This window comes from Salvelinus alpinus, chromosome 35 (assembly GCF_045679555.1).
Source record: "Salvelinus alpinus chromosome 35, SLU_Salpinus.1, whole genome shotgun sequence".
NCBI classification, from domain to species: domain Eukaryota; kingdom Metazoa; phylum Chordata; class Actinopteri; order Salmoniformes; family Salmonidae; genus Salvelinus; species Salvelinus alpinus.
In genome coordinates, this window is record NC_092120.1 from 11,713,807 (window position 1) to 11,741,522 (window position 27,716).

General features: G+C 41.2%; 1 protein-coding gene across 1 annotated transcript; it reads left to right on the forward strand.

Moving 5' to 3' along the window:
* The first annotated feature begins 789 nt into the window (after nt 1–789).
* LOC139564003 (protein C-mannosyl-transferase DPY19L1-like) lies at nt 790–27,512 on the forward strand. The gene is made up of 22 exons (XM_071383121.1): nt 790–1,298; nt 1,639–1,663; nt 1,800–1,887; nt 2,081–2,218; nt 2,315–2,435; nt 3,700–3,793; nt 3,918–3,975; nt 4,430–4,521; nt 6,872–6,971; nt 7,529–7,606; nt 21,597–21,683; nt 21,801–21,860; nt 22,164–22,244; nt 22,451–22,552; nt 22,727–22,798; nt 23,683–23,762; nt 23,906–23,930; nt 24,255–24,374; nt 24,753–24,927; nt 25,190–25,289; nt 25,382–25,507; nt 25,800–27,512. Exons 1-22 carry the CDS (start codon nt 1,055–1,057, stop codon nt 25,969–25,971), a joined length of 2,238 nt encoding a protein of 745 aa, XP_071239222.1. The 5' UTR covers nt 790–1,054; the 3' UTR covers nt 25,972–27,512.
* Nucleotides 27,513–27,716: the final 204 nt, after the last annotated feature.

Consider the following 27,716-nt stretch of genomic DNA (forward strand, 5'->3'; position numbering starts at 1 on the left):
ACACATTGGAAATAATTAACATAAATACAGAGCAAACTAGAATGCTATTTGGCCAAAAACAGAGAGTACACTGTGGCAGAATACCTGACCACCGTGACTGACCCAAACTTAATTAAGGAAAGCTTGAATATGTACAGACTCTGTGAGCATAGCCTTGCTATTGAGAAAGGCCGCTATAGGCAGACCTGGCTCTCAAGAGAAGAGATGCTATGTGCACACTTCCCACAAAATAAGGTGGAAACTGAGCTGCACTTCCTAACCTCCTGCCAAATGTATGACCATATTAGAGACACATATTTCCCTCAGATTAGACAGATCCACAAAGAATTATAAAACAAACCCAATTTTGATAAACTCTGATATCTACTTGGTGAAATACCACAATGTGCCATCACAGCAGCAGGATTTGTGACCTGTTGCCACAGAAAAGGGCAACCAGTGAAGAACAAACACCATTGTAAATACAACCCATATTTATGTTTATTAATTTTCCCTTTTGTACTTTAACTATTTTGCACACCGTTACAACACTGTATATAGACATAATATGACATTTGAAATGTCTTTATTCTTTTGGAACTTTTGGAGTGTAATGTTTACTGTTCATTTTTATTATTTATTTCACTTTTGTTAATGATCTACTTCACTTACCTTGGCAATGTTAGCATATGTTTCCCATGACAATAAACCCCTTAAATTGAATTGAAAGCCTTTCAATTGAACTGAAATTGACAGAGCGAGAGACCGAGGGATGGGGGGGATTCTGCTGGCATGTGCCACTGTCGCATTAGGATTATATTTACGTTAGAAAAACAACATTTTGAATGTAAGTGTTCTAGCTACCAACTGACATATTTGTGTTACCATGGCTACTAACGCATGCAGTCTGTATTAACTCCAGTTGGGGGCGAACATTTCAAAGATTTGTGCAGTGAACACAGCATCACTCAGGTAGCTAGCAAAAGGTGTAGACCCTGAGCGGTGGATAGAAGGTACCCATCCAGTTACTTCTACAAAACGTCTTTCACAGCCGAAGATTTACGATTATGAAAACATGGTTGTAAAAACTAGAAAACAAAACGTGAAGGATCAACCGCCGCAGCCCAACGTCGACGACAGAGACAGGAGTCCGTTTGTATCGCCAGGCACAGGGAAAAGTAGACGAGCAGGCAAAGGCACCCCTTTCAACAGCTTGCTTCACAATAGGAATGGACTATTTCCTGGGTTTTCATTCATCAGAAGTAAGCTTGGCCTTACTCCGTCTGCTTTTGTGAAACTCGGAATCACTCTGGTTCTTGGTAAGTGTCACACAACACATATACAGTAGTTAGCTAGCTACTAGTACTGTAACTATGATGCTAACGTAGCTAGTTAGCTTACGTTACGTTAGCTAGCCAACGCTAGCTCAAACAGCACAACGACAGCTAACGTTACTGAGGTTGCTATCCCAGGCTGTGCCCCGGTCATTGGTGGCTAGCAACTTTAACATTACTGTAACTACAGTAGTTAGCTAACGGAAGTTATATTATTAAAACTAACGCTAGCTAGCTAACTAATAATAGAACAATGATTAAACCCCACAACTTTCCCAATATCATTAACTATTTATATTTATGTTTCTCTGTATTTTCTTCATAGCTGCTCTGGCTGGGTATTTACATTGGTAAGTTAAGTAGCTAACCTCTAACATTTCAGGTCAATGACATGCACTTCAAAGTCTTGCACGTTTCCTGTGTACATTGATTGTAGATAACTAACTTTAGCTAGATATCCCTAAAGCCTATTTGTTGTTTCTGTAGGTACCATCTCTCACGCCTCTTTGAAAATGACAGGCACTTCTCACATCTGTCAGGACTAGAAAAGGAAATGGCATTTCGGACAGAAATGGTAAGTCTTGTGGTATTGAAAGATGACAGAAGGAGAAACGAATGAAATAATGATGACCTATTCTATATGATTGTGTGTGATACTGTGTCTTGCAAAATCTTAGAGCTGTGTTTCTATAGCAGGCCATGAGCCAATACCTGATAAGGGCTTTTGTGTGGGAATTTAATCCATTTGTTATATGATCCTGTTTTAGGGTTTATACTACTCCTATTTCAAGACGATCATTGAGGCACCAACCTTTCTCAACGGCCTGTATCTGGTCATGAACGATCGGCTTACAGAGTACCCACTGGTTATAAACACACTGAAGAGGTTCAATCTCTATCCAGAGGTAATATTTGTGGATATGGACATCCTTGGAATTTGATTGGACAACAGACTTTGTTCAGGGTCTTCATGCTGAAATCCTTCCTCCACTGCTCTTTAGGTGGTCCTGGCCAGCTGGTACAGAATCTACACAGATATAATGGGATTCTTTGGACTCCCCACCAAGATGTGTTGGTCCATCAATAGAGGAGAGGGTATGGCTCCGGTGGATGGCTGTGAAGGTACCAATGCAGTCTTGTTTGACCTGAACACACACACAGAGACACACACACCTCTCTAGGCCGGATGCAATCAAACCAGCAGTATGGGAAATAATTAAGAAAATTAGTGTTATTCCTGTGCCATCCCGCTGCAGTGGTTCATCTGAAATATTAGTTGTATAAAATAAAATAAACTAGTTAGTGCTGCATATGAAATTGAAAGTTGGCATAACACCAGTGTTCCACTCCGTAGGGAGAAAACTGCATGATGACACAAAGCCAAACTGTTTGATTTTAATTTCAACATATATATATATATATTCCACTGCACTGGATCAATGTTATTTTTCTGAATTGTGGATTTCCAAATGTGCAAGTTTGACTGAATATCAGTTAATTTCAGGAAAATAGAGATCTGTTTCCCACAGGAATGCCATGCAGTTGCTTAGCTCATGAATAATTAGAATCCATGAGGCTATTTCTTGCTTTTGTTGCATTTTTATTGAGCTGCTGCACAAAGGAAAAGCTTTCTTATTTCACATAACACATTTCACATGTATCCGGGGCAACTTCAATGAAATCTATGAATAAGGGGGAGGTGTTTTGTGAGGGGAGGTTGTTCCCCTTTTCTACTTGTTGAACTGTTCTCTTGACTTGTCATCAGCACTCCATAGTATATTATATGCGTAGTACTTCAGTGTTATATAGTTAAGACTGGCGCAAGTTACACTTCTTTCTAATTAAAGGTGTGAATTATGTGAAAGCACACACAATGTAGTTTGAAGGTGCTGCTGTACATGTAAGTGCCGCTAGCTGAGTGCACAGCAAATTAGAGCAGACTCAAAATAGCCCTTTATCCTCACCAGTTCTATGGTAGTGAAATGAGAAAGCCTCCCACTTCAGGAAAGCATTAAGACGGCGACTGAAGGCTTCAATGTTTCCTTTAGGCCTATGTCTTTCACTATGAGCGAGCCATGTGTGAGGTGTCAATCAATCATTATTCCACCATGCTTTCAAACATCTTGTTTTGAGCCATTCCATCAGTCGACTTAACATTTTCTAAAAGGAAGGTAATTTGTGTGCTACAGCAATACAACAAGCAAACAATATTCTCACTCTCATTTTTGTTCAGGACTTCAGGTCATGGCCATAGAATAACATATAGTAATTTTAATAGAATCTCTGGTCATGAGAATCAGTGCTTTGAAGTTATGGCCTTTGGCTATTCGAGGTCCTTGCCATTGCCAGTCTCAATCCTAATAGCCTCTCTGTCTGTGTGTGTCAGGTATGGGTGACCCCGCATACTTCTACGTGACCTTTGTGTTCTTCCTCAATGGTCTGATGATGAGTCTGTTCTTCATCTACGGGACCTACCTCAGGTAACTTAACCTTTACCCTCCTTTGATTTTGCATCGGTTGGGCTCAGATTTTAAAGTAATTTAGTGACTAATGTTCAAACAAAATAAGAAAAGATTCATCATCTCCCTCCCTTCATCTCTCTAGTGGCAGTCGGCTCGGGGGTATGGTCACGGTGCTATGTTTCTTCTTCAACCATGGAGAGGTGAGTGTGTAGCGTACAGGACCGTGAAGGTGGGGATGGGGGATGGATACAATGCAGGCAGCCATCAAAAGGATATCTGTCTCAGACAGGCTGAGTGGTTGCTCTATTGTATTCTTCACACCAATCGATACTGACATTTCAGTCATACTCTCAGCTCTCCTGTCTCCTCTCCACAGTCGCCACCCACTTGTCTCCTTGACCTTCTCTGTCTGTGCTGGTTTCAATGCAGAAGTGTGAATGTATCCGCATCATTATGATAGGAGCATTGGTGTAGTGTGGGTTGTAGGATGATGACTAAATGTACTGGATGAGATTACTGGATGCGTCTATGTACAAATAGCTCTTTGCAGTTGTCATTGATTGCGTAGCGGTACAGAAAATCCCCTCCTACGCAGCAATTTGTTGTCGCAAAATAAAGTAGGATTGTGTTTGTTTCTGTGTGTTTCTGTGTCAGAGCACCCGGGTCATGTGGACTCCACCCCTGAGGGAGAGCTTCTCCTATCCCTTCCTGGTCCTGCAGATGTTACTCCTCACCCACATCCTCCGGTAACTCACCATCCCTCCTTCCTCTCCTTTCTCCTTCCTTTCTCTCCTTCTCTTTTCAATACCCTCTGGCTGCCTCTTCATGTGCTAGTCATATGTAATGTAGAGCAGCGATTCTCAACTGGTGGTCGCGAAGTTTGGTCGCGAAGGTTTTTGATGGTTCACGGGTGTCTGAGTAAATTTTATTATTTTTTTTAATAGAAAAATACTCCAGTCTGAACTTAAACCAGGTAGAAAGTGTGAAGAACTGATAATGTACTTGCATGTTTTTATAATTTAATCCCTGAACACTTTTTCTTAAATCACAGTATTTTCAATATAGAGCTATTAACTTCTCTGGAATATGTGGGACGGTAGCGTCCCACTTGGGCAAAAGCCAGAAAAAATGTAGCGTGCCAAATTCAAATATATGACTATAAAAATCAATCTTTCATGAAATCACACATGAAAGACACCAAATTAAAGCTAGACATGTTGTGAATCCAGCCAACATGTCTTATTTCAAAAAGGATTTACGGCGAAAGCACACCAAACGATTATGTTAGCTCAGTACATAGCCACAGAAAAACACAGCCATTTTCCCAGCAAAAGATAGTAGTCACAAAAAGCAGAAATAGAGTTCAAATGAATCACTAACCTTTGATGATCTTCATCAGATGACACTCATATGACATCATGTTACACAATACATTTATGTTTTGTTCGATAATGTGCATATTTATATCCACAAATCTCGGTTTGCATTGGCTCCATGTTCAGAAATGCCTCCAAAATATCCGGAGAAATTGCAGAGAGCCACGTCAAATAACAGAAATACTCATCATAAACTTTGATGAAAGATACATGTTTTACATATAATTAAAGATACACTTGTTCTTAATGCAACCGCTGTGTCAGATTTCAAAAAAACTTTACGTAAAAAGCACACCATGCAATAATCAGAGATGGCGCTCAAACATAACAACATTTCTCCGCCATGTTGGAGTCAACAGAAATACAAAATTACATCATAAATATTCCCTTACCTTTGATCATCTTCATCAGAATGCACTCCCAGGATTCCTAGTTCCACAATAAATTGTTGTTTTGTTCGATAATGTCCATTACTTATGTCTAAGTAGCTACTTTTGCTTGCATGTTTAGTGCACATGTCCAAACGCTCGCGCAAATGCAGGCGAACTCGGACGAAAACTTCAAAAAGTTATATAACAGGTCGACTAAACTGGTCAAACTAAGTAGAGAATCAATCTTCAGGATGTTGTTATCATATATATCCAATAACGTTCCACCCGGAGCATTCCTTCATGTCTGTAGAAGTTATGGAACGCAAGGCGATATCATGAGGAAAGCGCGTGACCAGGAACTGGCAATCTGCCAGACCACTGACTCATTCCCCTCCCATCCGGCCCCACAACACAGCATAAGCTTCATTCCATGTTCTACAGACTGTTGGCATCTAGTGGAAGGCGTAGGAAGTGCAAACAGATCCATATCTTATAGGGAATTGAATCGGCGATGAGTTGAACATTGACCAGTCTCAGAATTCTCACTTCCTGTTTGGATTTTTTCTCAGGTTTTTGCCTGCCATATGAGTTCTGTTATACTCACAGACATCATTCACACAGTTTTAGAAACTTCAGAGTGTTTTATATCCAATAGTAATAATAATATGCATATATTAGCATCTGGGACAGAGTAGGAGGCAGTTCACTATGGGCACGCAATTCATCCAAAAGTGAAAATGCTGCCCCCTATCATAAAGAAGTTAACAGCACTATTTTGGTTGATTTTTGTGTTCTCAAGCCAGTGAGGTGACTTTATTAACATTCTTCATCAAGAATATGGGCAAAATGTAATTATTGACAATGAAAGAGTTGGCTGGGAATATAATTGCTACATTAGCTATCAATATAATATTCAGTTTTTTTCAAGATTGGATTTTGGCGATTCTTTTTCACTATGCGAATGTCGCGACTGAGACAACCTAGTTCAATTTGGATCCCGAGGCAAATCCAGTTGTAGATTATATTGAGAGCTCTGCAATTGTTATGATCTCAATTCATTGTTGTCCAGATATCTGGTTTGTAAAGCTTGGTGTTTGCAATACCAAGGTTGTTGGTTCCATTCCCGCATTGTTCACATTTTGTATTAACTCTAATTCACTTTGAGTCAAAGTGTCTGCTATTCGACCATGTTAACTTGTTCTCTAAAGCTGTCAGTGTGAGTGGAAGGCTTGGTGGCTGATACATTCTGTCTAGAGGCAGCCTGAATGGGAGCATTAGAGTGTGTTCCTGTGTTAATGGATTTCCTTAACTCTCGCCTCCTGCCCTTTTCCACATCTATCTCTCCAAAGGACACGCAACCCCAGCAGAAAGACCATGTGGGTGCTGGGCATCTCCAATTTGTGCTTCATGCTGCCCTGGCAGTTTGCCCAGTTTGTGCTACTTACCCAGGTAAGAGAAAAAAAGAGACATAAAGAAGGGTGGAGGGAAAGGTAGAGTATGTGAGAGGGGAGAGGAAGAGATGGGGATAGAGAGAAGGGAGGCTGTGAGAGAGAGAGAGAAAAAGAGAAAGAGATGGAGAGAGAAAGGGAGAAGAGTAAACTGTTAAAGGGACATTGTAAAAGATGGAGACGAGGATAACAAAAAAGAGCACAGACAGTGAAAAAGGAGGGAGGGTGTGAGACGGATGGAGAATAAGACTGGAGGAGGAGCGGAGGCAGACAAGTGTCTGGTTAGTCTTTCACACGGATCTGCTGGCATCTTTGATAGCAAAGCTGTTGCTAAGCAGTCTGGCTAGATTATAATAGCAAATGTCCCTCAGCTAGCTACAGTTCCCTATCCTAATCAGAGCCTTATATATAGGGATTTTACAACATACTGTAATCTAAGTACTTATAACATCAATGTGTTATGCTCAAAATAAGCATGTACCCTTTATTGCAATCATTTCACAGTTGTTGTATACACTACTTATTGCTTGTGTTTACACATTTGACTACTTGTTTCAGGTGGCCTCTCTCTTTGCTTCGTACATCCTGGGATACATCAGCCCCACCAAAATTCAGTCCCTCCTAGTGACACACATGGTAAATGTATTTTATGGTTCCTATCTAACCTGCACTTGTGGACGTGCATCGTAAAACAGGGCTGTGCGTTTTGCCAAGGAGTGTGTTTGTGTGTGTGATTCAGTCTGTAGCTACCTCAGTTCCAGCTCTCCTAATCCTCTCAGCAACACAGGCTGTTAGCGTGGCTAGCGTAGCGGGCTGGGGCCAGTGTGCTGGGGAGATAAGAGAAGAGGCCCTTTGTATTAAGATGATGCTGGAGATTTGTGTCATCGGAGGAGGAGAGAAGAGAGGACATATGGCTGTGAATAATTCATCCGCCTGGCAAGAAGTGGCAGCGTGAAGAAAACGGGACACTCACAGGCTTGTGTCCTTGACGACCTACAGCATTGTTAAGCCCACTTTGTCTGTAACAAGTTTGGTGTGCGTGTCTGTGTGCCATGACAACAGTAAAATAGTCCCAGTTGGTATTAGATTGAATGTCGTGGCCCTGCCCACCTGTGGGGGAAAACAACCTGTGGTTGCCTAGGTTACCCCTTTGGCACACAGCTGAAACGTAAATGCTTTTTCCTTGTTGTTTACCTGTTTTAGTCAATTACAACAACAAAAAAGTATGTCTAAAGATTACTTTTCAAAATTGCCTACTTCCAAGTGTTTTCACTACTTAGAAAAACATCATATTGTAGAGCTTCCCTCATGCCCGTTGTCATGACTGTGCTAGCAGCCACGTGAGTGAGTGCTACCCACCGGCTACAGACCAGAACATTAAGCTAACCGAGAACAACAACACGAACAAACGGACTATAAAGAACTATAGAGCTACAAGTAGAAGTATCAAGACTGTGACTGAAGGCTTTAAGTTTTCCATTGGGGTTAGTGGAGTTACAAACGGACTATAAAGGACGATACAGCTACTAGTAGTGAGTGGAGTTACAAACGGACTATAAAGGACGATACAGCTACTAGTAGTGAGTGGAGTTACAAACAGACTATAAAGGACGATACAGCTACTAGTAGTGAGTGGAGTTACAAACGGACTATAAAGGACGATACAGCTACTAGTAGTGAGTGGAGTTACAAACGGACTATAAAGGACGATACAGCTACTAGTAGTGAGTGGAGTTACAAACAGACTATAAAGGACGATACAGCTACTAGTAGTGAGTGGAGTTACAAACGGACTATAAAGGACGATACAGCTACTAGTAGTGAGTGGAGTTACAAACGGACTATAAAGGACGATACAGCTACTAGTAGTGAGTGGAGTTACAAACAGACTATAAAGGACGATACAGCTACTAGTAGTGAGTGGAGTTACAAACAGACTATAAAGGACGATACAGCTACTAGTATTGAGTGGAGTTACAAACGGACTATAAAGGACGATACAGCTACTAGTAGTGAGTGGAGTTACAAACAGACTATAAAGGACGATACAGCTACTAGTAGTGAGTGGAGTTACAAACGGACTATAAAGGACGATACAGCTACTAGTAGTGAGTGGAGTTACAAACGGACTATAAAGGACGATACAGCTACTAGTAGTGAGTGGAGTTACAAACGGACTATAAAGGACGATACAGCTACTAGTAGTGAGTGGAGTTACAAACGGACTATAAAGGACGATACAGCTACTAGTAGTGAGTGGAGTTACAAACGGACTATAAAGGACGATACAGCTACTAGTAGTGAGTGGAGTTACAAACGGACTATAAAGGACGATACAGCTACTAGTAGTGAGTGGAGTTACAAACGGACTATAAAGGACGATACAGCTACTAGTAGTGAGTGGAGTTACAAACAGACTATAAAGGACGATACAGCTACTAGTAGTGAGTGGAGTTACAAACAGACTATAAAGGACTATACAACTACTAGTAGTGAGTGGAGTTACAAACAGACTATAAAGGACGATACAGCTACTAGTAGTGAGTGGAGTTACAAACGGACTATAAAGGACGATACAGCTACTAGTAGTGAGTGGAGTTACAAACGGACTATAAAGGACTATACAGCTACTAGTAGTGAGTGGAGTTACAAACAGACTATAAAGGACTATACAGCTACTAGTAGTGAGTGGAGTTACAAACAGACTATAAAGGACGATACAGCTACTAGTAGTGAGTGGAGTTACAAACAGACTATAAAGGACTATACAGCTACTAGTAGTGAGTGGAGTTACAAACAGACTATAAAGGACGATACAGCTACTAGTAGTGAGTGGAGTTACAAACAGACTATAAAGGACTATACAGCTACTAGTAGTGAGTGGAGTTACAAACAGACTATAAAGGACGATACAGCTACTAGTAGTGAGTGGAGTTACAAACAGACTATAAAGGACGATACAGCTACTAGTAGTGAGTGGAGTTACAAACAGACTATAAAGGACTATACAGCTACTAGTAGTGAGTGGAGTTACAAACAGACTATAAAGGACGATGCAGCTACTAGTAGTGAGTGGAGTTACAAACAGACTATAAAGGACAATACAGCTACTAGTAGTGAGTGGAGTTACAAACAGACTATAAAGGACGATACAGCTACTAGTAGTGAGTGGCGTTACAAACGGACTATAAAGGACGATACAGCTACTAGTAGTGAGTGGAGTTACAAACGGACTATAAAGGACGATACAGCTACTAGTAGTGAGTGGAGTTACAAACAGACTATAAAGGACGATACAGCTACTAGTAGTGAGTGGAGTTACAAACGGACGATACAGCTACTAGTAGTGAGTGGAGTTACAAACGGACTATAAAGGACTATACAGCTACTAGTAGTGAGTGGAGTTACAAACAGACTATAAAGGACGATACAGCTACTAGTAGTGAGTGGAGTTACAAACGGACTATAAAGGACGATACAGCTACTAGTAGTGAGTGGAGTTACAAACGGACTATAAAGGACGATACAGCTACTAGTAGTGAGTGGAGTTACAAACAGACTATAAAGGACGATACAGCTACTAGTAGTGAGTGGAGTTACAAACAGACTATAAAGGACGATACAGCTACTAGTAGTGAGTGGAGTTACAAACAGACTATAAAGGACGATACAGCTACTAGTAGTGAGTGGAGTTACAAACAGACTATAAAGGACGATACAGCTACTAGTAGTGAGTGGAGTTACAAACGGACTATAAAGGACGATACAGCTACTAGTAGTGAGTGGAGTTACAAACGGACTATAAAGGACGATACAGCTACTAGTAGTGAGTGGAGTTACAAACAGACTATGAAGGACGATACAGCTACTAGTAGTGAGTGGAGTTACAAACAGACTATAAAGGACGATACAGCTACTAGTAGTGAGTGGAGTTACAAACAGACTATAAAGGACGATACAGCTACTAGTAGTGAGTGGAGTTACAAACAGACTATAAAGGACAATACAGCTACTAGTAGTGAGTGGAGTTACAAACAGACTATAAAGGACGATACAGCTACTAGTAGTGAGTGGCGTTACAAACGGACTATAAAGGACGATACAGCTACTAGTAGTGAGTGGAGTTACAAACGGACTATAAAGGACGATACAGCTACTAGTAGTGAGTGGAGTTACAAACAGACTATAAAGGACGATACAGCTACTAGTAGTGAGTGGAGTTACAAACGGACGATACAGCTACTAGTAGTGAGTGGAGTTACAAACGGACTATAAAGGACTATACAGCTACTAGTAGTGAGTGGAGTTACAAACAGACTATAAAGGACGATACAGCTACTAGTAGTGAGTGGAGTTACAAACGGACTATAAAGGACGATACAGCTACTAGTAGTGAGTGGAGTTACAAACGGACTATAAAGGACGATACAGCTACTAGTAGTGAGTGGAGTTACAAACAGACTATAAAGGACGATACAGCTACTAGTAGTGAGTGGAGTTACAAACAGACTATAAAGGACGATACAGCTACTAGTAGTGAGTGGAGTTACAAACGGACTATAAAGGACGATACAGCTACTAGTAGTGAGTGGAGTTACAAACGGACTATAAAGGACGATACAGCTACTAGTAGTGAGTGGCGTTACAAACGGACTATAAAGGACGATACAGCTACTAGTAGTGAGTGGAGTTACAAACAGACTATAAAGGACGATACAGCTACTAGTAGTGAGTGGAGTTACAAACGGACTATAAAGGACTATACAGCTACTAGTAGTGAGTGGAGTTACAAACAGACTATAAAGGACGATACAGCTACTAGTAGTGAGTGGACTTACAAACAGACTATAAAGGACGATACAGCTACTAGTAGTGAGTGGAGTTACAAACAGACTATAAAGGACTATACAGCTACTAGTAGTGAGTGGAGTTACAAACAGACTATAAAGGACGATACAGCTACTAGTAGTGAGTGGAGTTACAAACGGACTATAAAGGACGATACAGCTACTAGTAGTGAGTGGAGTTACAAACGGACTATAAAGGACTATACAGCTACTAGTAGTGAGTGGAGTTAGAAACAGACTATAAAGGACGATACAGCTACTAGTAGTGAGTGGAGTTACAAACGGACTATACAGCTACTAGTAGTGAGTGGAGTTACAAACAGACTATAAAGGACGATACAGCTACTAGTATTGAGTGGAGTTACAAACGGACTATAAAGGACGATACAGCTACTAGTATTGAGTGGAGTTACAAACGGACTATAAAGGACTATACAGCTACTAGTATTGAGTGGAGTTACAAACGGACTATAAAGGACGATACAGCTACTAGTAGTGAGTGGAGTTACAAACGGACTATAAAGGACGATACAGCTACTAGTAGTGAGTGGAGTTACAAACAGACTATAAAGGACGATACAGCTACTAGTAGTGAGTGGAGTTACAAACGGACTATAAAGGACGATACAGCTACTAGTAGTGAGTGGCGTTACAAACGGACTATAAAGGACGATACAGCTACTAGTAGTGAGTGGAGTTACAAACAGACTATAAAGGACGATACAGCTACTAGTAGTGAGTGGAGTTACAAACGGACTATAAAGGACTATACAGCTACTAGTAGTGAGTGGAGTTACAAACAGACTATAAAGGACGATACAGCTACTAGTAGTGAGTGGAGTTACAAACAGACTATAAAGGACGATACAGCTACTAGTAGTGAGTGGAGTTACAAACAGACTATAAAGGACTATACAGCTACTAGTAGTGAGTGGAGTTACAAACAGACTATAAAGGACGATACAGCTACTAGTAGTGAGTGGAGTTACAAACGGACTATAAAGGACGATACAGCTACTAGTAGTGAGTGGAGTTACAAACAGACTATAAAGGACGATACAGCTACTAGTAGTGAGTGGAGTTACAAACAGACTATAAAGGACGATACAGCTACTAGTAGTGAGTGGAGTTACAAACGGACTATAAAGGACGATACAGCTACTAGTAGTGAGTGGAGTTACAAACGGACTATAAAGGACGATACAGCTACTAGTAGTGAGTGGAGTTACAAACAGACTATAAAGGACGATACAGCTACTAGTAGTGAGTGGAGTTACAAACAGACTATAAAGGACGATACAGCTACTAGTAGTGAGTGGAGTTACAAACAGACTATAAAGGACTATACAGCTACTAGTAGTGAGTGGAGTTACAAACAGACTATAAAGGACGATACAGCTACTAGTAGTGAGTGGAGTTACAAACAGACTATAAAGGACGATACAGCTACTAGTAGTGAGTGGAGTTACAAACAGACTATAAAGGACGATACAGCTACTAGTAGTGAGTGGAGTTACAAACGGACTATAAAGGACGATACAGCTACTAGTAGTGAGTGGAGTTACAAACGGACTATAAAGGACGATACAGCTACTAGTAGTGAGTGGCGTTACAAACGGACTATAAAGGACGATACAGCTACTAGTAGTGAGTGGAGTTACAAACAGACTATAAAGGACGATACAGCTACTAGTAGTGAGTGGAGTTACAAACGGACTATAAAGGACTATACAGCTACTAGTAGTGAGTGGAGTTACAAACAGACTATAAAGGACGATACAGCTACTAGTAGTGAGTGGAGTTACAAACAGACTATAAAGGACGATACAGCTACTAGTAGTGAGTGGAGTTACAAACAGACTATAAAGGACTATACAGCTACTAGTAGTGAGTGGAGTTACAAACAGACTATAAAGGACGATACAGCTACTAGTAGTGAGTGGAGTTACAAACGGACTATAAAGGACGATACAGCTACTAGTAGTGAGTGGAGTTACAAACGGACTATAAAGGACTATACAGCTACTAGTAGTGAGTGGAGTTACAAACAGACTATAAAGGACGATACAGCTACTAGTAGTGAGTGGAGTTACAAACGGACTATACAGCTACTAGTAGTGAGTGGAGTTACAAACAGACTATAAAGGACGATACAGCTACTAGTATTGAGTGGAGTTACAAACGGACTATAAAGGACGATACAGCTACTAGTATTGAGTGGAGTTACAAACGGACTATAAAGGACTATACAGCTACTAGTATTGAGTGGAGTTACAAACGGACTATAAAGGACGATACAGCTACTAGTAGTGAGTGGAGTTACAAACGGACTATAAAGGACGATACAGCTACTAGTAGTGAGTGGAGTTACAAACAGACTATAAAGGACGATACAGCTACTAGTAGTGAGTGGAGTTACAAACGGACTATAAAGGACGATACAGCTACTAGTAGTGAGTGGCGTTACAAACGGACTATAAAGGACGATACAGCTACTAGTAGTGAGTGGAGTTACAAACAGACTATAAAGGACGATACAGCTACTAGTAGTGAGTGGAGTTACAAACGGACTATAAAGGACTATACAGCTACTAGTAGTGAGTGGAGTTACAAACAGACTATAAAGGACGATACAGCTACTAGTAGTGAGTGGAGTTACAAACAGACTATAAAGGACGATACAGCTACTAGTAGTGAGTGGAGTTACAAACAGACTATAAAGGACTATACAGCTACTAGTAGTGAGTGGAGTTACAAACAGACTATAAAGGACGATACAGCTACTAGTAGTGAGTGGAGTTACAAACGGACTATAAAGGACGATACAGCTACTAGTAGTGAGTGGAGTTACAAACAGACTATAAAGGACGATACAGCTACTAGTAGTGAGTGGAGTTACAAACAGACTATAAAGGACGATACAGCTACTAGTAGTGAGTGGAGTTACAAACGGACTATAAAGGACGATACAGCTACTAGTAGTGAGTGGAGTTACAAACGGACTATAAAGGACGATACAGCTACTAGTAGTGAGTGGAGTTACAAACAGACTATAAAGGACGATACAGCTACTAGTAGTGAGTGGAGTTACAAACAGACTATAAAGGACGATACAGCTACTAGTAGTGAGTGGAGTTACAAACAGACTATAAAGGACTATACAGCTACTAGTAGTGAGTGGAGTTACAAACAGACTATAAAGGACGATACAGCTACTAGTAGTGAGTGGAGTTACAAACGGACTATAAAGGACGATACAGCTACTAGTAGTGAGTGGAGTTACAAACGGACTATAAAGGACGATACAGCTACTAGTAGTGAGTGGAGTTACAAACAGACTATAAAGGACTATACAGCTACTAGTAGTGAGTGGAGTTACAAACAGACTATAAAGGACGATACAGCTACTAGTAGTGAGTGGAGTTACAAACAGACTATAAAGGACTATACAGCTACTAGTAGTGAGTGGAGTTACAAACGGACTATAAAGGACGATACAGCTACTAGTAGTGAGTGGAGTTACAAACAGACTATAAAGGACGATACAGCTACTAGTAGTGAGTGGAGTTACAAACGGACTATAAAGGACGATACAGCTACTAGTATTGAGTGGAGTTACAAACGGACTATAAAGGACTATACAGCTACTAGTAGTGAGTGGAGTTACAAACAGACTATAAAGGACGATACAGCTACTAGTAGTGAGTGGAGTTACAAACGGACTATACAGCTACTAGTAGTGAGTGGAGTTACAAACAGACTATAAAGGACGATACAGCTACTAGTATTGAGTGGAGTTACAAACGGACTATAAAGGACGATACAGCTACTAGTATTGAGTGGAGTTACAAACGGACTATAAAGGACTATACAGCTACTAGTATTGAGTGGAGTTACAAACGGACTATAAAGGACGATACAGCTACTAGTATTGAGTGGAGTTACAAACAGACTATAAAGGACGATACAGCTACTAGTAGTGAGTGGAGTTACAAACAGACTATAAAGGACGATACAGCTACTAGTAGTGAGTGGAGTTACAAACGGACTATAAAGGACGATACAGCTACTAGTAGTGAGTGGAGTTACAAACGGACTATAAAGGACGATACAGCTACTAGTAGTGAGTGGAGTTACAAACAGACTATAAAGGACGATACAGCTACTAGTAGTGAGTGGAGTTACAAACAGACTATAAAGGACGATACAGCTACTAGTAGTGAGTGGAGTTACAAACAGACTATAAAGGACGATACAGCTACTAGTAGTGAGTGGAGTTACAAACAGACTATAAAGGACGATACAGCTACTAGTAGTGAGTGGAGTTACAAACAGACTATAAAGGACTATACAGCTACTAGTAGTGAGTGGAGTTACAAACGGACTATAAAGGACGATACAGCTACTAGTAGTGAGTGGAGTTACAAACGGACTATAAAGGACGATACAGCTACTAGTAGTGAGTGGAGTTACAAACGGACTATAAAGGACGATACAGCTACTAGTATTGAGTGGCGTTACAAACGGACTATAAAGGACGATACAGCTACTAGTAGTGAGTGGAGTTACAAACAGACTATAAAGGACGATACAGCTACTAGTAGTGAGTGGAGTTACAAACGGACTATAAAGGACGATACAGCTACTAGTAGTGAGTGGAGTTACAAACAGACTATAAAGGACGATACAGCTACTAGTAGTGAGTGGAGTTACAAACGGACTATAAAGGACGATACAGCTACTAGTAGTGAGTGGCGTTACAAACGGACTATAAAGGGCGATACAGCTACTAGTAGTGAGTGGAGTTACAAACAGACTATAAAGGACGATACAGCTACTAGTAGTGAGTGGAGTTACAAACGGACTATAAAGGACTATACAGCTACTAGTAGTGAGTGGAGTTACAAACAGACTATAAAGGACGATACAGCTACTAGTAGTGAGTGGAGTTACAAACAGACTATAAAGGACGATACAGCTACTAGTAGTGAGTGGAGTTACAAACAGACTATAAAGGACTATACAGCTACTAGTAGTGAGTGGAGTTACAAACAGACTATAAAGGACGATACAGCTACTAGTAGTGAGTGGAGTTACAAACAGACTATAAAGGACTATACAGCTACTAGTAGTGAGTGGAGTTACAAACAGACTATAAAGGACGATACAGCTACTAGTAGTGAGTGGAGTTACAAACGGACTATACAGCTACTAGTAGTGAGTGGAGTTACAAACAGACTATAAAGGACGATACAGCTACTAGTATTGAGTGGAGTTACAAACGGACTATAAAGGACGATACAGCTACTAGTATTGAGTGGAGTTACAAACGGACTATAAAGGACTATACAGCTACTAGTATTGAGTGGAGTTACAAACGGACTATAAAGGACGATACAGCTACTAGTAGTGAGTGGAGTTACAAACGGACTATAAAGGACGATACAGCTACTAGTAGTGAGTGGAGTTACAAACAGACTATAAAGGACGATACAGCTACTAGTAGTGAGTGGAGTTACAAACGGACTATAAAGGACGATACAGCTACTAGTAGTGAGTGGCGTTACAAACGGACTATAAAGGACGATACAGCTACTAGTAGTGAGTGGAGTTACAAACGGACTATAAAGGACGATACAGCTACTAGTAGTGAGTGGAGTTACAAACAGACTATAAAGGACGATACAGCTACTAGTAGTGAGTGGAGTTACAAACGGACTATAAAGGACGATACAGCTACTAGTAGTGAGTGGCGTTACAAACGGACTATAAAGGACGATACAGCTACTAGTAGTGAGTGGAGTTACAAACAGACTATAAAGGACGATACAGCTACTAGTAGTGAGTGGAGTTACAAACGGACTATAAAGGACTATACAGCTACTAGTAGTGAGTGGAGTTACAAACAGACTATAAAGGACGATACAGCTACTAGTAGTGAGTGGAGTTACAAACAGACTATAAAGGACGATACAGCTACTAGTAGTGAGTGGAGTTACAAACAGACTATAAAGGACTATACAGCTACTAGTAGTGAGTGGAGTTACAAACAGACTATAAAGGACGATACAGCTACTAGTAGTGAGTGGAGTTACAAACGGACTATAAAGGACGATACAGCTACTAGTAGTGAGTGGAGTTACAAACAGACTATAAAGGACGATACAGCTACTAGTAGTGAGTGGAGTTACAAACAGACTATAAAGGACGATACAGCTACTAGTAGTGAGTGGAGTTACAAACAGACTATAAAGGACGATACAGCTACTAGTAGTGAGTGGAGTTACAAACAGACTATAAAGGACGATACAGCTACTAGTAGTGAGTGGAGTTACAAACAGACTATAAAGGACTATACAGCTACTAGTAGTGAGTGGAGTTACAAACAGACTATAAAGGACGATACAGCTACTAGTAGTGAGTGGAGTTACAAACGGACTATAAAGGACGATACAGCTACTAGTAGTGAGTGGAGTTACAAACAGACTATAAAGGACTATACAGCTACTAGTAGTGAGTGGAGTTACAAACAGACTATAAAGGACGATACAGCTACTAGTAGTGAGTGGAGTTACAAACAGACTATAAAGGACTATACAGCTACTAGTAGTGAGTGGAGTTACAAACGGACTATAAAGGACGATACAGCTACTAGTAGTGAGTGGAGTTACAAACAGACTATAAAGGACGATACAGCTACTAGTATTGAGTGGAGTTACAAACGGACTATAAAGGACGATACAGCTACTAGTATTGAGTGGAGTTACAAACGGACTATAAAGGACTATACAGCTACTAGTAGTGAGTGGAGTTACAAACAGACTATAAAGGACGATACAGCTACTAGTAGTGAGTGGAGTTACAAACGGACTATACAGCTACTAGTAGTGAGTGGAGTTACAAACAGACTATAAAGGACGATACAGCTACTAGTATTGAGTGGAGTTACAAACGGACTATAAAGGACGATACAGCTACTAGTATTGAGTGGAGTTACAAACGGACTATAAAGGACTATACAGCTACTAGTATTGAGTGGAGTTACAAACGGACTATAAAGGACGATACAGCTACTAGTATTGAGTGGAGTTACAAACAGACTATAAAGGACGAAACAGCTACTAGTAGTGAGTGGAGTTACAAACAGACTATAAAGGACGATACAGCTACTAGTAGTGAGTGGAGTTACAAACGGACTATAAAGGACGATACAGCTACTAGTAGTGAGTGGAGTTACAAACAGACTATAAAGGACGATACAGCTACTAGTAGTGAGTGGAGTTACAAACAGACTATAAAGGACTATACAGCTACTAGTAGTGAGTGGAGTTACAAACAGACTATAAAGGACGATACAGCTACTAGTAGTGAGTGGAGTTACAAACAGACTATAAAGGACTATACAGCTACTAGTAGTGAGTGGAGTTACAAACAGACTATAAAGGACGATACAGCTACTAGTAGTGAGTGGAGTTACAAACGGACTATAAAGGACGATACAGCTACTAGTAGTGAGTGGAGTTACAAACAGACTATAAAGGACGATACAGCTACTAGTAGTGAGTGGAGTTACAAACAGACTATAAAGGACGATACAGCTACTAGTAGTGAGTGGAGTTACAAACGGACTATAAAGGACTATACAGCTACTAGTAGTGAGTGGAGTTACAAACAGACTATAAAGGACTATACAGCTACTAGTAGTGAGTGGAGTTACAAACGGACTATAAAGGACGATACAGCTACTAGTAGTGAGTGGAGTTACAAACAGACTATAAAGGACGATACAGCTACTAGTAGTGAGTGGAGTTACAAACAGACTATAAAGGACGATACAGCTACTAGTAGTGAGTGGAGTTACAAACAGACTATAAAGGACGATACAGCTACTAGTAGTGAGTGGAGTTACAAACGGACTATAAAGGACGATACAGCTACTAGTAGTGAGTGGAGTTACAAACAGACTATAAAGGACTATACAGCTACTAGTAGTGAGTGGAGTTACAAACAGACTATAAAGGACGATACAGCTACTAGTAGTGAGTGGAGTTACAAACAGACTATAAAGGACGATACAGCTACTAGTAGTGAGTGGAGTTACAAACGGACTATAAAGGACGATACAGCTACTAGTAGTGAGTGGAGTTACAAACAGACTATAAAGGACGATACAGCTACTAGTAGTGAGTGGAGTTACAAACGGACTATAAAGGACGATACAGCTACTAGTAGTGAGTGGAGTTACAAACAGACTATAAAGGACGATACAGCTACTAGTAGTGAGTGGAGTTACAAACGGACTATAAAGGACGATACAGCTACTAGTAGTGAGTGGAGTTACAAACAGACTATAAAGGACGATACAGCTACTAGTAGTGAGTGGAGTTACAAACAGACTATAAAGGACGATACAGCTACTAGTAGTGAGTGGAGTTACAAACAGACTATAAAGGACGATACAGCTACTAGTAGTGAGTGGAGTTACAAACAGACTATAAAGGACTATACAGCTACTAGTAGTGAGTGGAGTTACAAACGGACTATAAAGGACGATACAGCTACTAGTAGTGAGTGGAGTTACAAACAGACTATAAAGGACGATACAGCTACTAGTAGTGAGTGGAGTTACAAACAGACTATAAAGGACGATACAGCTACTAGTAGTGAGTGGAGTTACAAACGGACTATAAAGGACGATACAGCTACTTGTAGTGAGTGGAGTTACAAACAGACTATAAAGGACGATACAGCTACTAGTAGTGAGTGGAGTTACAAACGGACTATAAAGGACGATACAGCTACTAGTAGTGAGTGGAGTTACAAACAGACTATAAAGGACGATACAGCTACTAGTAGTGAGTGGAGTTACAAACAGACTATAAAGGACGATACAGCTACTAGTAGTGAGTGGAGTTACAAACGGACTATAAAGGACGATACAGCTACTTGTAGTGAGTGGAGTTACAAACAGACTATAAAGGACGATACAGCTACTAGTATTGAGTGGAGTTACAAACGGACTATAAAGGACGATACAGCTACTAGTAGTGAGTGGAGTTACAAACAGACTATAAAGGACGATACAGCTACTAGTAGTGAGTGGAGTTACAAACAGACTATAAAGGACTATACAGCTACTAGTAGTGAGTGGAGTTACAAACAGACTATAAAGGACGATACAGCTACTAGTAGTGAGTGGAGTTACAAACAGACTATAAAGGACGATACAGCTACTAGTAGTGAGTGGAGTTACAAACGGACTATAAAGGACGATACAGCTACTAGTAGTGAGTGGAGTTACAAACGGACTATAAAGGACGATACAGCTACTAGTAGTGAGTGGAGTTACAAACAGACTATAAAGGACGATACAGCTACTAGTATTGAGTGGAGTTACAAACGGACTATAAAGGACGATACAGCTACTAGTAGCTACGTATAGTGTACTTGGACACTGGGTCCCCATATTTCCCACTGTCCCACACCGAATAGCCTGAAGTCATAGGGCTCTTCTCGCAGGCTCTATTTCCCTACGTGGAAGTATTGCGAACCGTAGGTTGGGGTTTTTGACCTGGTTACATGTACATTGAACAACACAGCAGCTTTTTCTGTATACCATCAAATCTATGATGAAGTTGTCTCTTTTACACTGGGGTCAATGGGAAAGAATGTTTGTTTTCCCCAATTTGTTGGTGTGGTCGAGGGGAATTCCTTATTATTATGTGAATATCGACTCGGACTATGTCACCAAACTTCTTTCCACCCCACTCCATCTCCAGATCACACTTGCCGTGTGCTTTGTTCTGATGTTTGGAAACTCCATGCTGCTGACATCATTCTACGCCTCCTCGCTGGTCTCCATTTGGGTGAGCTGGACTAACACTCTCCTCATGCTTTCCATGTGTAGAGGATGTCTTTTATGTTAAGCATGGTGTGATGTTGAAAACGGTATGGTGTTGAAATCAGTTCCTTCCTGGTTGCAGGGAATAATTGCCCTGCGGGACAAATTTGCAGAAGCCTTCAAACCTGGCCTCATCACATGGGTAAGAGGACATAAGTGTGTGTGTGTGGACATGTTTAACTATACTTGTGTGGACATGATACTTGTGTGGACAATCAAAAACTGGGGACATTTTGCCGGTCCCCACAAGGAAAAAGTATATTTCTAGGGGGGGGTGTAGAGTTAGTGTTTAGCGTTAAGGTTAGGTTTTGGGGTTGGGTTAGGAAAAATAGGATTTTGAATGGGAATCATTTGTGTGTCCCCACAATGTTAGTAAAACAAGACTGCGAGTGTGTGCGCGGGCACATGTCTGTGTGTCTTCTGGTTGACCTATGTCTGCTCTCAGGTCATGCAGGGCCTGGTATGGGTTGTCTCCACTGTCATTCTCAAGTTCATGCTGTCAGCCATCTTTGGAGCCTCTGATGATGTAAGTCTTTGAAAATATCCCTGAGCATTTGAAACAAGCTAGCTATATTGCCTTACATGTTGGTTCCTTTTCTGGAAGAATCACTGCATTTTGAAACAAGCCATCACTCAATAGTATAATAGTAATAAAAGTTAACAGGAATATGCTAACTGTATTTGAAATTGCAGCTATTTCTACTACAACTTTCTCAACTTTCTCTCTCCCAGGCTCACATCAGTAGCTTAATAAAGTCCAAGTTTACCAGCTACAAGGACTTTGACACCATGATGTATACCTGTGCTGCTGAGTTTGACTTCATGGAAATTGAGGTATGAAAGACACTTGGGCCTATTTGGCATAGGAACACGGCACTAGTGTTAGAAGGGATCCTTTCGTAGTATTTGGCAGCTCATTTTGTAAAGGTCATGTAATGTGTGTGTGGTGTGTCAGAAATAAATGTTTTTCTCCAGTCGATATGACGTGTGTAACATTGCTCTTCTCAGACCCCACTGCGCTACATCAAGACACTGCTGCTCCCCATCAACATGCTGGTGGTTGCTGTCATAGCAGGACGGGTAAGACTTAATTTGTGTGCCATACACCAGGCGCTCCACACAATCCACTGTTAGTGAACAAGGCAGGCAACCTTTACATGTCATTTCTCCCGTTATGCTCTGGACTTGCCTGTTGAGCTCAATTTGTCATATTTGAGGCAGACTTGAAGAAACGGCAAGAGAATTATGTTGCAAAAATATTCAAGAATCTCCTCGAGCGTGTCCAAATGTGTCAGTTTGATCTAATTGTGTGTCAAATGCAGAATCAATAAGACAAGTCCGGGTCTCCCGAGTGGCGCAGCGGTCTAAGGCACTGCAGTGCTTGAGGCATCACTACAGATCCGGATTCGATCCAGGGCTGTCGCAGCCGGCCGCAACTGTGAGGCGCATGAAGCGACGCACAATTGGCCCAGCGTCGTCCGGCCTGGATGTCCTTGTCCCATCGTGCTCTAGTTACTCCTGTGGCGGGCCGGACGCATGCACACTGACACGGTCTCCAGTTGTACAGTGTTTCCTCCGACACATTGGTGCGGCTGGCTTCCGGGTTAAGCAAAGCAGTGCGGCTTGGCAGGGTTGTGTTTCGGAGGACACATGGCTCTCAACCTTCGCCTCTCCCTAGACCGTATGGGAGTTCCGGCGATGGGACAAGACTGTAACTACCAATTCGATATCACGAAATTGGGGAGAAAAAGGGGCATTCTGCTTGACTTGCTTTGCTAATATAGAAATGTAGGGCTTCTTAATAGTGACACTGGTGAAAATGGTTAATTATTTAATATTTGCTGTGAGTATGCTCACTTTTAGCATATAATAGAAGGCGGAGTCATCCTGCTCAACGTTATATCCCTTCTGAGGTTCGTTTTTTTATTTGTGACACTGTTTGTCCCTTCTCCTACTCTGTACAGACGATCCAGGATGTTGTGAGGTTCCTGAGGGAAGGAGAGAAGTATTCTGTCAAACCTGAAGACGATGACGACGATGAAGAGTGAGTATATTTCCCCTCTGTCCTCTCTGTAAAACTCACCCTCTTAACAGCACAAGTCAAAAGGTAAACTTCTGTGTATATTTTGCCCATTCATTCTTATAAAGACCACACAACTTCTCATAACTTTTTCAAATCTTTCACAGGCCAGAAATGTTGGCAAAAGGAGAGGTAAGCAAGCATCCTGATTTCCCTGAATGTTACTGCTGTATACACCGTGGCTGAGTCTCCTCACGTTATATGATTCAAGCCTTCTGTTTTCTTAAATGCGGTAATGTTTATCTGCTTCAGCTACAATAATGATCATTACCTGCATACAGAGGCAATTTTCTCCTGCCAGTTAAATTGTGCTCGCTTTATTATCAGTTCTAGCTCTAAGCATTTCTTTCTCTTGCTTCCTCCATCCATCCCTCCCCCAATCTTGTTCTCTCCCTGTGCCCTTCAACCCTCATTCTCTACCTGGGCTCTTTCTCTCTCTCTCTGTCATGGTGTCAGCTGGTGTACCATAGCCTACAGTTGATAGCGTTTGCAGTGCTGGCGATGCTCATCATGCGTCTCAAGCTCTTCCTCACGCCCCACATGTGCATCATGGCCTCCTTGATCTGCTCCAAACAGGTCAGTCCCTGACACAACGAGATTATCACAACACATTTAGCACTGACACCACACACATACCACAGATTTTTTTTTTGTTTACCTTTATTTAACTAGGCAAGTCAGTTAAGAACAAATTCTTATTTTCAATGGCGGCCTAGGAACAGTGGGTTAATTGCCTTGTTCAGGGGCAGAATGACAGATTTTTACCTTGTCAGCTCGGGGATTCGATCTTGTAACCTTTCGGTTACTAGTCCAACGCGCTAACCACTAGGCTACCTGCCGCCCCTACATAACGTTACCAAAGATGGATCACAACACCACCAGAGACCTTCATCACAGACACTACAGACCGGTGTTCTCTGTGATGCTCATGTGTTGTCTGTCTGTCTGTGTCAGTTGTTTGGCTGGATAGGGGAGAAGTTCAAGCTCCACATGATGGTGTTTGGCATCCTGTCCATCATGGCCATGCAGGGCGCGGCCAACCTGCAGGCCCAGTGGGGCATCATGGGAGAATTCAGCAACCTACCCCAGGAGCAGCTGCTGGACTGGATCAAAGACAACACCCGACCCAGTGAGTGCTGTCTTCATCCTACGTCTGAAACCAACCCCCTGGCACTTGAGACAAACGTATTTATAAAAAAAGATATATATTAAAAAATAAAAAAAATCATGCTAAATAGCATCCTTCGTTATGGAATTGACTAATCTGACTAGGTTGGATTGGTGAAAGCAATTGGCTGGTAACCTCACTTTCAGGTATCCAGTCCCTTTCAGATCACCCATGCCTTTGTGGACTCTTCCCTTAGATGTACTTTGTTTTGTGTGTGGTGCAGACGCTGTGTTTGCTGGAGCCATGCCCACCATGGCCAGTGTGAAGCTGTCAGCCGGCCGGCCCATCGTCAATCACCCACACTACGAGGACGCTGGACTGAGGTGTGGACAGAACATTGATACTACTGCACTAGCTATGTGCTAGGCTAACACCAATTCAGCGTTGTATAAACGTTATGGTCTGTTCCACTCAGGGAGAGGACCAAGCTGGTGTACGCCATGTACAGCCGCAAGTCTGCCGAGGTGGTGAAGAGGAACCTGATGCAGATGGAGGTGGACTACTTCGTCCTGGAGGACTCGTGGTGCACTCGCCGCTCCAGGTAACCCTGGGTGGCTTTCCCGTCAGTAATCCACTGCTGTTAACACTGTCATATGTTCTTGTGACATTGTCAACAAGTCATTCCAGTCAGTACAGGGTATTTTTCCAACTCACTCTGAAATGACTCTGAATTGAACTGAACCCAATTCTGCTGCCAAGTGACCTTTTGAACAATCTGTTTCGCAGTCTGTTAATCACACAATGTTTTTGTTTAGTTTGTTTCTTTGCTGAAATATTTCTCTTTCGCTGCCCCTCTCTTTCTCCCTTCCTGGCTTTCTCTGTGCTCTCCCCAGGCCTGGCTGCAGTATGCCTGAGATCTGGGATGTGGAGGACCCTCAGAACGCTGGGAAAGTCCCCCTCTGTACGCTCATGTCCAGGGACTCCAGGCCCCACTTTGCCACAGTCTTTCACAACAACGTTTACAAAGTTCTAAAAGTTCCCAAAGCAGATAAAGAGCCCAGATAACAGCAGGGTCGGCCTGTTTTTGGTGCTACCTTCTAGTATTTCCACCGACCTGGTGCGTGTTTTTATATAGTTCCTTTTCCTGTTGGTCTGTCTCCCTTTGGAGGTGCCACAGCTGCGTTTTACGTCTCCCTTTTTTGAGGCTCTGTTAGAGCAGTGGACTGACGTGATGGGCTAGATAAGAGTCCCCACTCGTGTTGTATAAGCAATTTATTTTATGCGAGCTTATACTGAAAGTTGTTCTTTATGACTGAATTCATTTTTATTTTAGTGTGTATTAGTACATTTTGGATGTCAGGCATATTTCGTTTTTGTACTTTTATGCCCTTTTTTTTGCGTATTAAGAATGGTCATTATTTAGACAGTGTTATTTTTTTATTCACTGATGTGTGTAATAATTTTGTTATTTGCCAAAGCAAAGTGTAGTTAGTATAACTACTAGTGTTACAGCTGCAAGTGTCAGGTTAATGTAGCACACCTGAAATGTCCTTTAAGAGAAGCGGAATATGATAATCTGCAAAAAGATTTTTCCCAACAAGCCATTGCAACTTGTAGCAGTGCGTTATTTTAAGCATTAGCGTAATGACCTACCACCAAATATCCGTGGTTTAGGACCCTGTATTGACATACAGAAAACACTTAGGCATCTTTTGGAGTTGTTAAAGTCATGCCAATTTAGCATCATTGCTTTGTACTCCACCACACAGGAAGTTACATCATGAATTTGTAGCCTTTTTTGCACCTCAAAAAGTGGCCTTTGCACATGTCACAACGGCAACATATTAGAATTCAACAATGTATTATGACCCAACATTTTTTTTTTTTTGCTTGCGGTTACTTCCCCATCATTTAATTTTGGGGACATAGCTGTGAAAGACTACACCACTCTGTGGACTCCACTTTACACTCGATAGCACTGGTGTGCTCTACCCACTTAAAACCACTGTCCCCTTTTGTTCATGCAGCTGTGAAAGTCCCTTTGCCACTCTGATGAGGTCAAGGGTCAAACAGGAGAGTGCTCTGCTTAACCGGAGTGTCCTTCTCATTATCCCTGTGACTCACTCTGCCTTTTACCAGTGTGGCATTGAAGTTACTTAAAACAACCCCAGTTTAAAAGCTACAGTATTGTTGGGTACAAATCATCTCACCAATACAGGTGAGGCTTTTTAGCAATAAGCATAGTTAGTTACTCATAAAGACTGTTTAAGGTTTATACATTTTATACAACATTCATCAATTGTAATAGTATCAAGCGACGGTTTCAATTAAATGCAAGGTGAAAGCTAGAAGTTTATTTCAATGTATTCTGCTATTTCATGAATAGCACAGCAGATGCTTATGGTGTTTTATGCTAAGTTTATTTTTGGTTATGTCCAAGATATACAGTAAGGTACTGAAGTGATCTTGAAAGCAAAGTGCCCATTTTTAGTGGTGGGGCGGTGACCACCCAACCTGAAATATCTCTAATTTGAGTGACAGACCTAGCTTTGTCTAATGCTTGTCTATTTAATCTGTATTTTCAAAATAAAATGTTCATCAGCCTCTTTCTTTCTCTTGTTTTTAACAGTGAGTAAAAGTTTGCTAGTTGATCATTTGAGAGAATTGGATATTTCATTCATTAAATGGTTTCTGGATTCACAGTAACAAGCCTTTATTACTAGAATACACAATTGAATACAAATGTGACTGTTTTTATAGTGCGACGGCCACCCCCAACAAAGAAAAACATTTGAGGTTCCACTGGGTAT

Coding starts and splice junctions, on each gene's coding strand:
- LOC139564003 (XM_071383121.1), top strand. CDS start 1,055: ATGGTTGTAAAAACTAGAAAACAAAACGTGAAGGATCAACCGCCGCAG. Junction 1,664..1,799: donor CTGGCTGGGTATTTACATTG/GTAAGTTAAGTA, acceptor TTGTTTCTGTAG/GTACCATCTCTCACGCCTCT. Junction 22,553..22,726: donor TTGACTTCATGGAAATTGAG/GTATGAAAGACA, acceptor TGCTCTTCTCAG/ACCCCACTGCGCTACATCAA.